Source organism: Bombina bombina, chromosome 2 (genome assembly GCF_027579735.1).
Source record: "Bombina bombina isolate aBomBom1 chromosome 2, aBomBom1.pri, whole genome shotgun sequence".
In the NCBI taxonomy this organism is placed as follows: Eukaryota; Metazoa; Chordata; class Amphibia; order Anura; family Bombinatoridae; genus Bombina; species Bombina bombina.
This window is the reverse complement of record NC_069500.1, coordinates 278423057-278437903: the sequence shown is the minus strand read 5'-3', so window position 1 is coordinate 278437903 and position 14847 is coordinate 278423057. Positions and strand designations below refer to the sequence as shown.

At 36.1% G+C, this 14847-nt stretch overlaps 1 protein-coding gene across 1 annotated transcript in view; it reads left to right on the top strand.

Annotated features, from left to right (window-relative positions):
- The first annotated feature begins 940 nt into the window (after positions 1–940).
- The window catches only part of PGGT1B (protein geranylgeranyltransferase type I subunit beta), a 61452-nt gene continuing 47545 nt past the window's right edge, over positions 941–14847 (top strand). The window contains exons 1-3 of the mRNA XM_053701565.1: positions 941–1135; positions 5698–5816; positions 7292–7359. Coding sequence (XP_053557540.1) covers positions 1011–1135; positions 5698–5816; positions 7292–7359 — 312 coding nt within the window. The 5' untranslated portion in view covers positions 941–1010. The remainder of the gene's footprint in view (positions 1136–5697; positions 5817–7291; positions 7360–14847) is intronic.

Here is a 14847-nt window from a genome sequence, read left to right as displayed (position 1 = left end):
TGCAGCTGTGGACTCTTCCCATACAAAAGGAATTTTTCTGGTAAGCATAATTAAAGTTTTTATAAAATATGTACATGTGAAGGGTTATTCAGGGTTTTCTGACAGATATCAGAGTTACAATGTAACTATCGCTAATTTTGAGGGGAAAAAATGATTTGGAAATAGCAAAGTGCTAATTGTAATTATTGCTCTATAACCTGCAAAAAAAGCAAACATGTAAACATTGGGTATTTCTAAACTCAGGAAAAAATTTAAAAACTATTTAGCATGGGTATTTGTTGGTGGATGTAGATGTGTTTTTTTCATCATATTTTATAAAAAAATTATAGTAAATGATATATGATGAAAATAATGGTATCTTTAGAAAGTCCATTTAATGGGGAGACAAACAGTATATAATATGTGTGGGTACAGTAAATGAGTAAGAGGAAAATTACAGCTAAACACAAACACCACAGAAATGTAAAAATAGCCCTGGTCTAAATGTAAAAATTGAAAAATGTTCTGGTCACTAATGGGTTAAAAGAGGTTTTAATTACTTTAGGGTTTAAGGGTTAAAGATTCTAATTTTTGATGATAAGCCTTGTAATCGTTTTAACTGTTTAAACATTTCAAAAAAAAAATATTATAATGCAATGTGCCTCCAAGCCAATCCCATATTGGTGGTGGCCAGGCTGGCCTGCCCTCCACAAAAGGAAAAAAAAACTTTGGGTGCCCTTGGCCAAGACACAAGTGAAAACACATAATGATCTGAAAATATTTTGTTTAAAAAGTAACCAATTGATAAACAAATAAACTAGGATCGAATAAACACGCTAACTTAAATCAGTCAATATTGCCAGTCACAAGATGGAGCTAACTGCCAATCAAGTGTTTATTACGTCTTTTGTAGGCGCCGAGATCATGTGACATTTCGGAGCTGTCAGTTGTCATGGTGGCACATTCAAGTTCCGGGTTTTAAGGAAGTGGTGCTGCGCTGCCTTAGAGGCGAACAGCGGCTTCTGGGGGAGATGGCAGAGGGGGAAGATGATTTTGTCGGGGAGAGGCTAATCTTTTTACCTGACAGGCATGTGCGTTATTTTCAACGCAGCTTGATGGCTCTGCCCGAACAGTGCTGCAGCTTGGAAACCAGCAGGTAACTTGGCAATCACCAGAGAGACAGCGTTCTCGGACATGAATCTTCTATACATTTTGAATTTGTCTGGTATGCCAGGCTATGTTTTTTCAGATATGTTTACAACAATGTTAATATTCTGAATAAAGATATAACATGCACTATATCACAATTATAAATTACACTGTTGTCAAAGTCTATTTTTTGAATATTGTATGACATGCGTTTCCTAATAGGAAAGTGAAGTGTTCTGTTTTTACTCTGGTTCATGCGTTTTGCAATTTATGTGTTAAAAAGTGTAATCCAGCTGTATTTATTCATTTGCATTTAAGTAGAGATTGGCATTATTAAATGTAATAATTTGCAGTGAAGCAATGTTTATAATAACTTTTGAATGGAGAATGAAATTAAATATTGTTCTTGAACTTTCTGTAGGTTGAAACCCATTGTGTTTCAACATATCTCTAATTTTAGTTCTGCTTTTGTAAACACCATGAACTGTTGTATTTAAGGGATTTAAATAAATAATATTGTATATAATAATGACCCAAACCTGTCTCCTACTTGTCTCACATGAATGCTATGTAAACCAATGGTTACTGTCCATAGCTTTCTAACACTGATAATTAATCCCCTTCGTTTCCAAACTTGAAGATCATAGATTTTGTCATCTTTGACCTCACATGGTCAACATTTTCTCGCCTTACTTGAATTAATGCTACAGAACTTTGCGCACATCTATTATTTTACTTCAGCCATGATGGCTAAAAATTGCAACTTTCCTCCAGCATTTTGAAGCCTTTCTTAAAGTAAATGTAAAGTTTAATGAATAAGTGCCCGTTTTTTAAATACTCTTAAAAACAGGGGCATTTTCATTCATTAAACTTTACAGTGAAGCTTCTTTTTAAAAATTACTTACCTTTTGCTTTATGGAAAGCAGACCGGCGATCCTCCGCCCGCAGCTTCTGCTGTAGTTGGCAAATCGATGACGAATCCGGCTTCCTTCAGTTGTTGCATGGCCCCACGAGCTGGACGCCGAAGGGGGGGCGCAATGATTGGAAGAAGCCGGGTTCATCATCGATCTGCTAACTACAGCAGGAGCTTTACATTAACTTTAATTCTGATACAGTCTCCTCTCGCTCTGCTTTGTATAAATCTTCATTTTGTCACATGCTGCTCTTGAAAATAACATGAACACTTTTTTTATTTCCTTTAAAGTGATCGTAAAGTTTCCAATTTGTATAATCCAGATCCAGAATGGAAACAATATTTTAGATGGACTTTAATTCATCCATTCTAAAGAAGATATGCTATAACTTTCTAATATACTGTTGACGTAATGCACCGAGCTCCAGCCGCCCACTTCAAAAGTAATTTTTGTGTGAGATAACTGTTTGAACTGTTCTCCAATCAACTCTCTAGCCATATGGCACTCACACATTTTTTTTTTTTTTCTTCATTTTTTTTGTGTGTGTGGTAGGGATGGGCGAATGTGTTAATATCTAAATTCGAATGTTAGAACGAATGTTATTGTAGAAATTCGATTAACATAATAGAATGTTGATAAGAACGAATATTCTTAAAAATTCGATTTTCGAATGTCACATTCAAATTTGAATATTACATTCGAATTCGAATGTTACATTCGAATATTACATTTATAAAACACAATTGTAGACTAAAAAACACTATTTCGAATGTCACATTCGAATTCGAATATTACATGTATTAGACTAGAAATACTATTTCGAATTTGAATGTCACATTCGAATCCAATAACACATTCGAATCGAATATCACATTTAAAACACAATATTAGACTAGAAATACTATTTCAAATTTGAATGTGACATTCAAATTCGAATGTAGCATTCGAATATTACATTTATTAAACACAGTTGTAGTCTAGAAATACTATTTCAAATTTGAATGTCACATTCACATTCGAATATTACATTTCGAAATTGAATGAATACATAGCTAAACATTCTATTATTCGAACGAATATTTTCAAATTTTATTGAAAAATTAAAAAACAATAATTCGAAAATAGAATGTTATATAAACATTCAAAATTCGATTCGAACGAATGTATCAAAATTCGTTTTAAATTTCAAATTTTTAGAAACATTCGCCCATACCTAGTGTGTGGCTAGAACACCAATTGAATAACTGTTTTAACAGTTACCTTTACAAAAAAAAAAAAAAAAAAAATACTTTCCATTCTGGATCTGATCAAACAAATTGGTAAATTTATCATCACTTTAAGGTGCTGTGTTGCAGATTTACCCCCCAATTTCAGTATCTATTTATATCATGATGTTTTGTTGATGTGCCATGCCCCATGACTCCCCCCCCCCTGCAGTGAAGACCTTACACTGCTGCACCCTTCATCTGAAATACAATTTTACAATCCATCAGATTCACTCCAAGCCGATATTGTAACACTGAATTGTAAGATCTATTACCAGGCTCTCAGGGTATTCCACTTCTATTTTGAAAAGGGGGAATTGTTTTAACTTTTGTCTGACACTTATTTAAAGGGACACTGAACCCAATTATTTTTCTTTTGTGATTCAGATAGAGCATACAATTTTAAGCAACTTTCTAATTTACTCCTATTATCAAATTTCCTTCATTTTCTTTGTATCTTTATTTGAAATGCAAGAATGTAAGTTTAGATGCCGGCCCATTTTTGGTGAACAACCTGGGTTGTTCTTGCTAATTGGTGGATAAATTCATCCACCAATTTAAAAAGTGCTCTCCACAGGATTGAACAAAAAAAGCTTAGATGCCTTTTTCAAACAAAGATATCAAGAGAACGAAGACAAATTGATAATAGGCGTAAATTAGAAAGTTGCTTGAAATTGCATGCTCTATCTGAATCACGAAATAAAAAAAATGGGTTTAGTGTCCCTTTAAATGTGTTAGTTACTCCAAGTGGCATCAACAGAGTTAGTTTAGAGCAGACAACATTAAGCTGCCCTACCTAGAGGATGCAACATTTAACCTCTACATGCAGTTTAGTAGCAGTGACACATCTAAAAAAATATTTTCAAAGGAAATATTTACTTCATAAAAAGAAAACTTTACTTAAAACTTAAATTAAAATGCACTTTGTTTTACCCATACACTAGCCACTAAATGTAGCCATCAATCAACAAGCGCTACCCAGGGTGCTGAACCAAAAATGGGCCTGCTTGTAAGCTTACATTCCTGCTTTTTCAAATAAAGAGAACGAAGAAAAATTGATGATAGGATTAAGTTAGAAAGTTGCTTAAAATTGCATGCTCTATCTGAATAATGAAAGAAAAAAATTTGGGTTCAGTATCCGTTTAATGGTAAAATATAATCCACAACTTTTCACTTCCAAGCAAATGTTTTGGAAGCCTACAAAGTAGATGAAACCGAGTAGTTAAAGGGTCAGTAAACACTATGTAATGACCCTATTTTCTGCACTTTTCCAATAGATTAACATTTCAACAGAGTCTGAACTTTATTAGAACATGTTAATAAAACAAGGCGTTAGTCAAACTCCACCCACCTCTTGGAGACGCTAATCCGGACTTGAGCCTGGAGGAGAGAGGGTTTGTCACCGTTATGTTTACAAAATTACCATTCTTTGACTTCAACAGAAAAAAAATAAAAGAACATTCACAAATTAGGGAGAAATATGTGGCAAGGTTAGGCCTGTGGTGCCTTCTATGTTCTCTTGAAAATCCACAATTTTCAGTTACTGGAAATAGGGCAACATTTTATTTTGTGATTCAGTTAGAGCCTACTATTTTAAACAACTTTTCAATGATCTAATTGGCTATGTTCTCTTTGTATCCTCTGTTGAAAAATGTACCTAAGTAGGCTTGGTGGCTGCACATATATGCCTTTTTTTTTCTCACTCATTTGGTTCAGCTAGTTAGTTCCTCCTTCATCAGAGAATGAAGCAAATATGATAATAAAAGTAAACTAGACATTTGTTTATAATTTGATGCTCTATCTGAACCATGAAGGAACATAACTTGTGTTTAATGTCCCTTTAAACAGTTTATGTTCAATGTGTTTACCGTCTCTTTAATAAAGAAATTGAGAAGGAATACTGCATTACTAATGTTATTGTTAGCCTTTTATATGTATGTGGTCTATGCTATATAATGGTGATGATTAGGAATAGTAAGTGAAGACAAGACCTTGAGGAATAAATGTTAAAGGGACATTAAAATTCTCTCTCTCTCTCTGTTCCTCTGTGTGTGTTGGGTGTATAACAATTAAAAGGAAATACTTGTCATAATAGTCACATCTATTTTGAATAGAAGCAATTCTGCTCCTTGTAACAGCTGGCAATGTTTTACTGTTCTGTGCATATGGAGCGTGCAACAAAAGAATGCACAATAATATTTTGTTGACTATTTGTCACCCTTCAATAGAGATGCTTTCCTAAAACTATAAATAATCAGTAATCATCTTGTACTTGTTTTCTTTTGGAAAATTATATTCATAGCGGAAAAGAAATGGTCTCTTTCTTATATGCTGTGCTATGGAATGGGTAATGCAGTACTTATGTATTTATTTGTATTTCTTTTTTTTAGGTTAACTATTGCTTTTTTTGCTCTGTCTGGTCTGGACATGCTCGATTCATTGCATGTGGTGAACAAAGCTGAAATAATTGAATGGATTTATTCACTACAAGTTCTTCCCACTGAAGACAGTGAGTAACATTTTTAATGTTTACTTTCAAAAGCATACATTTCAGATGAGGAAAACAAAATAGCCTTTGCTTTTTCATGACACCAACCCCTTTTTGTTTTACAAAATAGAAAAGTGAAACAGTTGTATCTAAACTTTAATATTATAAGATTATATGAAAAATCATCTTTAAAAAGACATACAAGTGGTATTTAAAGTAGAAAACAGCACACAAATAACTTCAATGGGAAGGATATCTGCTGTCCCTCACTTTCGTTGCTATCCGTGAATGATAACAATGTTGTCCTCTTGAAGTGACACACATTTATTTGTTGACAAGTAAATGAGTTTCAATGTCATCATGCACAATGAAAAAGTGGCAAGAGATAGGAGTATTTCCTTAATACATATGTTATATACAGGTACATGCAATGCCTTATTTGAAAGAGGGAAGTCTGCCCTATTAAATTAGGGTTTTCACGTTCATGATGCAGATGATTATTGTGAAAAAAACAACAAAAAAAACAAACTGAAATTAACTGCAAAACTAGACTCCAAAGAGTTTGCTAGAAGGAAGGGGGTTCTAATAGATCAAATATTTCCTTCAATGTTTGAGACAGACAAGAGACCGCATATTTAAAGGGACAGTCTACACCAGAATTTTTATTGTTTTTAAAAGATAGATAATCCCTTTATTACCCATTTCCCAGTTTTGCATAACTAACACATTTATAATAATATACTTTTTAATCTCTGTGATTATCTTGTATCTAAGCCTCTGCAAACTGCCCGTTTTTATTTCAGTTCTTTTGACAGACTTGCAGTTTAGCCAATCAGTGCCTACTCCCAGATAACTTCACGTGCACGAGCACAGTGTTATCTATATGAAATACGTGAACTAACACCCTGTAGTGGTAAAAAACACTTAAAATGCATTCTGAAAAGAGGTGGCCTTCAAGGTCTAAGAAATTAGCATATGAACCTCCTAGGTTAAGCTTTCAACTAAGAATACCAAGAGAACAAAGCAAAATTGGTGATAAAAGTAAATTTGAAAATTGTTTAAAATTACAGCGAGATTTTATATGGAGGGGCTATTACAGTTTCCCAATATTGTTTTCTCAGAGTGGGATGAGAAATTCAATTACATGTAGCGTGCAACTGCGCTAGGTAAAGCAGCTATCAGCTTTACCTAGCACGGGAGCGCTCTACATGTAGTTCAATGGCGCGATCTGGCTCACTGTGATTAGAAAGTGAGCCTGTGACTCACTAGTTAAAAAAACTGCTACGCAGAAGAGGTAAGTATAGTATTAGCAGCCAAATTACATATTCAAAGATTTTAAAACAAAAGGCTATCGTTATGCAACATAATTCTGCACATAGTGCTGAATTATGTAACATTACATAACATTTACTGTCTCTTTAATTTGCACTGTATTCAATTTATTGAATGTCCATTGTGTTTTCTTTTTATTTATTATTATTATATTTTTTTTGTAGAGTCAAATCTAGATCGTTGTGGATTTCGAGGTTCCTCCTGCCTTGGACTGCCTTTCAATCCTTCTAAAGTAAGCTGCTATATGTGTGTGCTGTGAGAGAAATTTGTGTTATAAGCCAAGGATGGGAAATAATTCAGCAACCCCTGCTTACTTAACATGAAGCCGACCATAATTGTCTATTTCAGTATTCGTAACCATCTCTGCTGAACTGTGCAGTTAAATATGTTTCGTGCTTAAAGGGACACAAAACCCAAAATGTTTCTTTGTACTTCAGACAAAGTAGAACATTAATTTACTTCTATTATCAAATTGCTTCATTCTCTTGGTTTTCTTTTTTTGAAGCGCTTACCTAGGTAGGTAGCATGTACATATCTGGACTACTACATGGCAGTAAACACAGCTGCCATCTAGTGCTCTTGCCAATGTATAACATTCTTAAGTTTTCTTGCAAAACTCCTGCCATATAGTGCTCCAGGCATATGTAAGAGCATTTCTACCCGCTTTTGAACAAAGGATACCAAAGAATGGAGTCAATTTGATAAAAGAAGTACACTGAATAATGTTTAAAAAGTGTATGGTGTATCTGAATCATTAAAGGAATTTCAAGTTTCATGCCCCTTTTAATTGGCACCATTCAGTCTAAAGTGCAGTAAATACAGTAGAATTGCATAATTAACAAGTGCATAGTAAAAACAACGCAATAACACCTCTGAATTTCACAAAAGTAGTAGATTATTTTTTTTCTTGCAAATTTATTTTTTCTCCCATTTCCAGCCCCCTGTACCATGTGACAGACATCAGACAATCACAAATTAGTATACGTATATCTGTTGGCGCTCTACAAATACCTGATAATAGTATACCCTGTGAGCTTGTGCACATGCTCAGAAGGAGCTGGTGCATCAAAAAATGAGCATATAAAATGACTGAGCAAAATTTGATAATAGAAGTAAATTTAAAAAATTCTTAAAATTGTGTGCTCTTTCTGAATTATGGACGTTTAATTTTGACTTGTGTCCCTTTAATAAATAAATTAGAAAGCACAAAGTGCGCAGGGAAGGGCAGTTAAAAAACTTGCAAGATGGTATATCACAGCTAAATCGTGTTGTGCTGGGAATTACTTAATTGCTAGTGTTAAAGTGAAGGTTAAGTTACCTGTATGTCCCCAGAAGCAGAACTTTTTTTCACTTTCTGCGATGAGATTTTTTTTAGTTAAAAATGTTCTGCAGGTCATTTTGAAATAGAAATCACTTCACCATGGTCTCTTCATGCATACCCCCCTGCATATCAATATCACCCTGGTCTCTTCATGCATACCCCCCTGCATATCAATATCACCCTGGACTCTTCATGCATACCCCCCTGCATATCAATATCACCCTGGTCTCTTCATGCATACCCCCCTGCATATCAATATCACCCTGGTCTCTTCATGCATACCCCCCTGCATATCAATATCACCCTGGTCTCTTCATGCATATCAATATCACCCTGGTCTCTTCATGCATACCCCCCTGCATATCAATATCACCCTGGTCTACTCTCTTCATGCATACCACCCTTGCTTATCAATATCACCATGGTCTCTTCATGCATACCCCCCCTGCATATCAATATCACCCTGGTCTACTCTCTTCATGCATACCCCCTTTGTATTCAATATCATCATGGTCTCTTCATGCATACCCCCCCCCTTCATATCAATATCACCCTGGTCTCTTCATGCATACCCCTGCAATATATTATATAAACATACTTTCACTGCACATATACCCCACCATACTGATTTTATTATGATTACTATGTGACTATATATATATATATATATATATATATATATATATATATATATATATATATATATATATATATATACATATTAACACATTTATTAAACTAAATCTTGCTCCTAAGTATATTGGTTTGCTCCTAGAATCATTTTTTTTTAAAGGGCCAGTGTACACTAAAATAATGGATCATATACCAGTAATAAATTCCCTAATTAACTAAATGAGATATGTATAGGAATTTTGAAAAACAATGCTTTTAGTACATTTTACTTTTTTATTTCCTGCTCCTGAAATATTCTGGATGGTGCTGGTATTCCCCAAGAAAAGGGCTGAGCTGTGCTTGAGGCTAGAATGCCCACCCTCCAATCATAAGCCATATGCAAATCCACATTGCACTCCAGCAAAACAGATAGTTATTAGAAAAGACAACAATAGGTCCAAACAGTGCAACCTTTATTAACTCATACAGCATGTATACTTGAATCAGACCAAGTATTTTACTGCATATGTATGTAACCCCAATCCATCCTCCATTCCATTTAAACAGCAGTATATCGGTGCCAGACAGAACACTGTGTGTGGAGCAGCTCCATATAAAGAAGACCGTCAATGCGTATTCTACGCAGCAGCTGCCTATGACACACACTCAGAGTAGATGAAGAATATATCGTAGGCTCCTTGACATGCTACAGTGTAGCAACGTTCAGTTGCGATGTTTTCCCTCAATTTGAATTATTTGCCTGCCCACACAAATTTACTGTGGATCGCTAGCCGTACCTGAAGCAACACTACTTGTTTCACTAGATGAAGACACTGCTTCACATTCCGTGGGCTTCTTGCACAGACCTGCCCCTGCATCAGTGCACAACATGGGATATCAGTTCAGAAATTGTTATGCTGTACAGTACCTGGTCTCCGGTATATAATATCTTGCGAGTCACCATGTTGTGCACTGATGCAGGGGCAGGTCTGTGCAAGAAGCCCACAGAATGTGAAGCAGTTTCTTCATCTAGTGAAACAAGTAGTGTTGCTTCAGGTCCGGCTAGCGATCCACAGTAAATTTGTGTGGGCAGGCAAATAATTCAAATTGAGGGAAAACATTGCAACTGAACGTTGCTACACTGTAGCATGTCAAGGAGCCTACAATATATTCTTCATCTACTCTGAGTTTGTGTCATAGGCAGCTGCTGCGTAGAACACGCATTGCCGGTCTTCTTTATATGGAGCTGCTCCACACACAGTGTTCTGTCTGGCACCGATATACTGCTGTTTAAATGGAATGGAGGATGGACATATGGAGTCTTCATCTAGTGAAACAAGTGGAGTTGCTTCAGGTCCTGCTAGCGATTGTGGCAGGCAAATAATCCAAATTGAGGCATGAAGGTGCTCAGACAGAGAAGGGAGTGGGAAGTCAGGGTTGAGGATCGTCTCTAGCAAGCAGCATGGGTTGGGAGAGCAATATGAAAAACTGCATAATTATTATTAAAAAAATACATACAAACACTTCCAATAAGTTTACCAATTCACTTACAACTTTAGCACACAGAAAACTTGGATGTATAATGTCTGGCCCCTGACTTACCAATTCTGCAATCTTTTACCCTCCGCATTTGAGTTCAGGAAGAGAGAAGAAATTGAAAACAGAGCAACGTAGTAAATATTTAGACCGAGATAGAACGGGACAGTGACACCTGCAGGTAAAAATTAAAAGTGCAGGCAATTTTTTTTTTTTACTGTCACGTCCGGTCTTTCTGCAGACACACTACAGATTCTGCGATGAGATCGCACATCGCACAGTGTTCTGCCTTGGGGTGTATGTCTAACTTTTATTCAATTCTCTCTCTCAAAATAACATAAGTTTCATTCATCATTTTCTCTGAATGCTGCTTGAAATAAAGTTATCGCTGTCTGAAATATATATTTTTTGCTTTTCAAAATCATCCCTTTTTTTTTTTTTTTTTTTTCTTTGCATTTTATGATCACGTTCTCCCAACAACCTATTGAAATTCTGGCCGTTAGGCGGCCATCTCCCTACGTCACCCGCCTCCTATTTAGACTGCGCATGCGCTAGTGTGTAATAGACTATCTTGATCTCTAAGCGCGCCCCCGTTTCGCGCAGGCGTAATAGATATGTTGTACCGCCCACATTACATCACATTGTTTTTTACTGACATTATTTGCAGCTGGGATCTGGTCACACAAAAAAATGATACCGCTCACTCGACCGCGCAACATAGCACTGAAAGAATAAAGTCTAGTTATTCCTTCAATACTATGTTGCAAACCGCAAATAACGCATGCGCATTGGTTTGACAGATCGTAGAGTATCGCATGCGCATCAGTAATAGACACCGGCGATTTGCGCATGCGCAATACTTACGATAGTCGACATGCACACGCTTTGAAGATGCGTGTACAGCGGGTAAGACCGCTCTATACGTAAGAGCCTCTAAAATCCGGAAATAGAGGTGGGGAGGAGTTTACATGAAAACGTTATGGATATTACTTTCATAAAAAAATATTGAAAAAGGTAAATTATATTCAAATAAACTTGGCGATCAACTTATTCTGATATTACTGAATGCATCAAGGTGTTCAAAACTTAAAAACTTTACCTTCACTTTAAGAATTAGACATTTTTGTTTACTTTCATAACTAAAATGCAGTTTAAGGGGACAGTCATTTCCAAAAAGAAATTTCATGATTTAAAGGGCCATAATACCCAAATGTTGAAACACTTGAAAGTGATGCAGCATAGCTGTAAAAAGCTGACTAGAAAATATCACCTGAACATCTCTATGTAAAAAAAGAAAGATATATATTTTACCTCAAAAGTTCCTCAGTAGCCACATCCCATTGTAAAATACTTCTAAGCAGCAAATCAGTATGTCTGTCCCGGGACAGCTAAGGCGTTGAGCCTCGTGCACTCTCATGTTATTTCCCTATTCAGTTTAAACGAAGTTTACTATGAAATCTCATGAGAGTTAAGTCAAATCTCATGAGATCACAGTAAAAGAGTTCATGACCTCAGCACTGCTTATACTGATTGGCTGCTGTTCATTTCTTCATTTTTTTTATATTTTTTTTTACCTGCAGCTGGGCAGCAGCCGAGTATAACGTTTTACACAGAACTTACTCTGCTGAGCTGAGGACATTGTGAGGTAAAATATCTTCCTTTTTTACATAGATGCTCAGGTGATATTTTCCTGTCAGCTTTTTACAGTTATACTGCATCAGTTTCAACTGATTTAGCATATGAGTATTATGTCCTGTTTAAAAATTACATTCCCTATTTAAAAAACTTTCCAATTTACTTTTATCACCAATTTTACTTTGTTCTCTTGGTATTCTTAGTTGAAAGCTATACCTAGGAGGTTCATATGCTAATTTTGTAGACCTTGAAGACTGCCTCCTAATCTGAATGCATTTGAGCACCAGAGGGCATTAGTTCATGTGTTTCATATAGATAACATTGAGCTCATGCACGCAAAGTTACCCTGGAGATAGCACTGGCTAAAATGCAAGTCTGTCAAAAGAACTGAAATAAGGGGGCAGTTTGCAGAGGCCTAGATACAAGGTAATCACAGAGATAAAAAGTGTATTTCTATAACATTGTTAGTTATGCAAAACTGGGGAATGGGTAATAAAGGGATTATCTTTATTTTCAAACGGCAAATTCTGGTGTTGACTGTCCCTTTAAAAACATTCAGCTAGATTACGAGTTTGGCGTTATGAGTCAAATAGCAGCGTTGTAGCCCATAACGCATAATTTTTCCTAACGCAGCCATTACGAGTCTTGTTGGTATAGGTGTACCGCAAGCCTTTTAGCCTGTAACGCAACGTCAGTACAGAACTCTTAAAAATTATGTTTTTTCATGAGATTTTTGCGTTCTGGCTAAAAAAAACGGCGTTACACTCTAAAACGACAAGATCCGTAATGCCATCTAAAGTCAGTAGTTATGAGTTTTACGCTACAAAGCTGTAACATAAAACTCATAACTAAAGTGTTAAAAAGTACACTAACACCCATAAACTACCTATCAACCCCTAAACAGAGGCCCTCCCGCATCGCAAACACTATAATAAATTTATTAACCCTTAATCTGCCGCTCCCGACACCGCCGCCACTATTTTTTTTTATTAACCCCTATTCCACCGCTCCCTGACATCGTCGCCACTATACTAAAGTTATTAACCACTAAACCGCCGCCCTCCTGCATCGCAAACACTATTTAAATATTATTAACCCCTAATCTGCCGTCCGCTCACATCGCCCCCACTATACTAAAGTTATTAAGCCCTACACCGCCGCCACTATAATAAACCTATTAGCCCCCCCCCCCCCACCGAAATATACCAAATTAAACTTTTAACCCCTAAACCGGGAGCCCCCTACATCGCAATAAACTAAATTAAACTAGTAACCCCTAAACCTAACAACCCCCTAACGTTATATTAAAATTACAATTTCCCTAGCTTAATTTAAACTTGCCTGTCAAATTAAAAGAACTAAGTTTAAACTAACAATTAAATATAATTTATTAAACTAACTACTAATTAAATAAACTAAACTGCACATTAAAAAAATCTGAACACTACTCTAAAAAATACAAAGTATCTAATTTAAAAAAAAAAGTCTAAATTACAAAATATAACAAACGCTAAATTACGGAAAATAACAAACGAGTATCAAAAATAAAAAAAAGAGTTACACCTAATCTAATAGCCCTATTAAAATAAAAAAGCCCACCCAAAATAAAAAAAACCCTTGCCTACAATAAACTACAAATGGCCCTTTTAAAAAAAAATATAAAGACCACCCCAACAGTAAAACCCACCACCCAACCATCCCCCCAAAATAAAATACCTAAATCCAAAAAAACCTAAGCTACCTGTTGCCCTGAAAAGGGCATTTAGCTCTTTTACTGCCCAAACCCTAATCTAAAAATAAAACCCACCCAAAAAACCCTTAAAAAAAAAAAAAAAAACCCTAACACTAACCCCAAGACGATCCACTTACAGTTTTTGAAGTCCCGCTTGAACGATCCTCATCCCGGCGGAGAATCCTTCATCCAGACGGCCTCTTCAATCTTCATCCAGGCGGCATCTTCTATCTTGATCCTGGTGACGCAGAGCAGGTCCATCCTGAAGACATCCAATAGAATTAGAGCTGCTTAAATCCTATTAGCTGATTTGAACAGCCAATAGGATTTAAGCAGCTCTCATTCTATTGGCTGATTCATATCTTTCAGCCAATAGGAATGCAAGGGACGCCATTTTGAATTGCGTACCTTGCATTGAAGATTCAGTATATGGCGGCGACCGTATGAAGAGGATGATCCGCGCCGGATGTCTTCAGGATGGACCCGCTCCGCGCCACCGGGATCAAGATAGAAGATGCCGACTGGATGAAGATTGAAGAGGCCGTCTGGATGAAGACTTCTCGCCGCCTGGATGAGGACTTCTCCGCTGGTATGAAGATCGTTCAAGCGGGACTTTGAAAACTAAGTGGATCATCTTGGGGTTAGTGTTAGGGGTTTTTTAAGGGTTTTTTGGGTGGGTTTTATTTTTAGATTAGGGTTTGGGCAGTGAAAGAGCTAAATGCCCTTTTAAGGGCATTGCCCATACCAATGCCCTTTTCAGGGCAATGGGTAGCTTAGGTTTTTTAGATAGTTGTGTTTTTTTTTTGTTTGTTTTATTATTTTGTGAGTTTGGGGGTGGGGGGTTGTAATGTTAGTGGGTATTTGTAATTTTTTTTTTTCCAGAA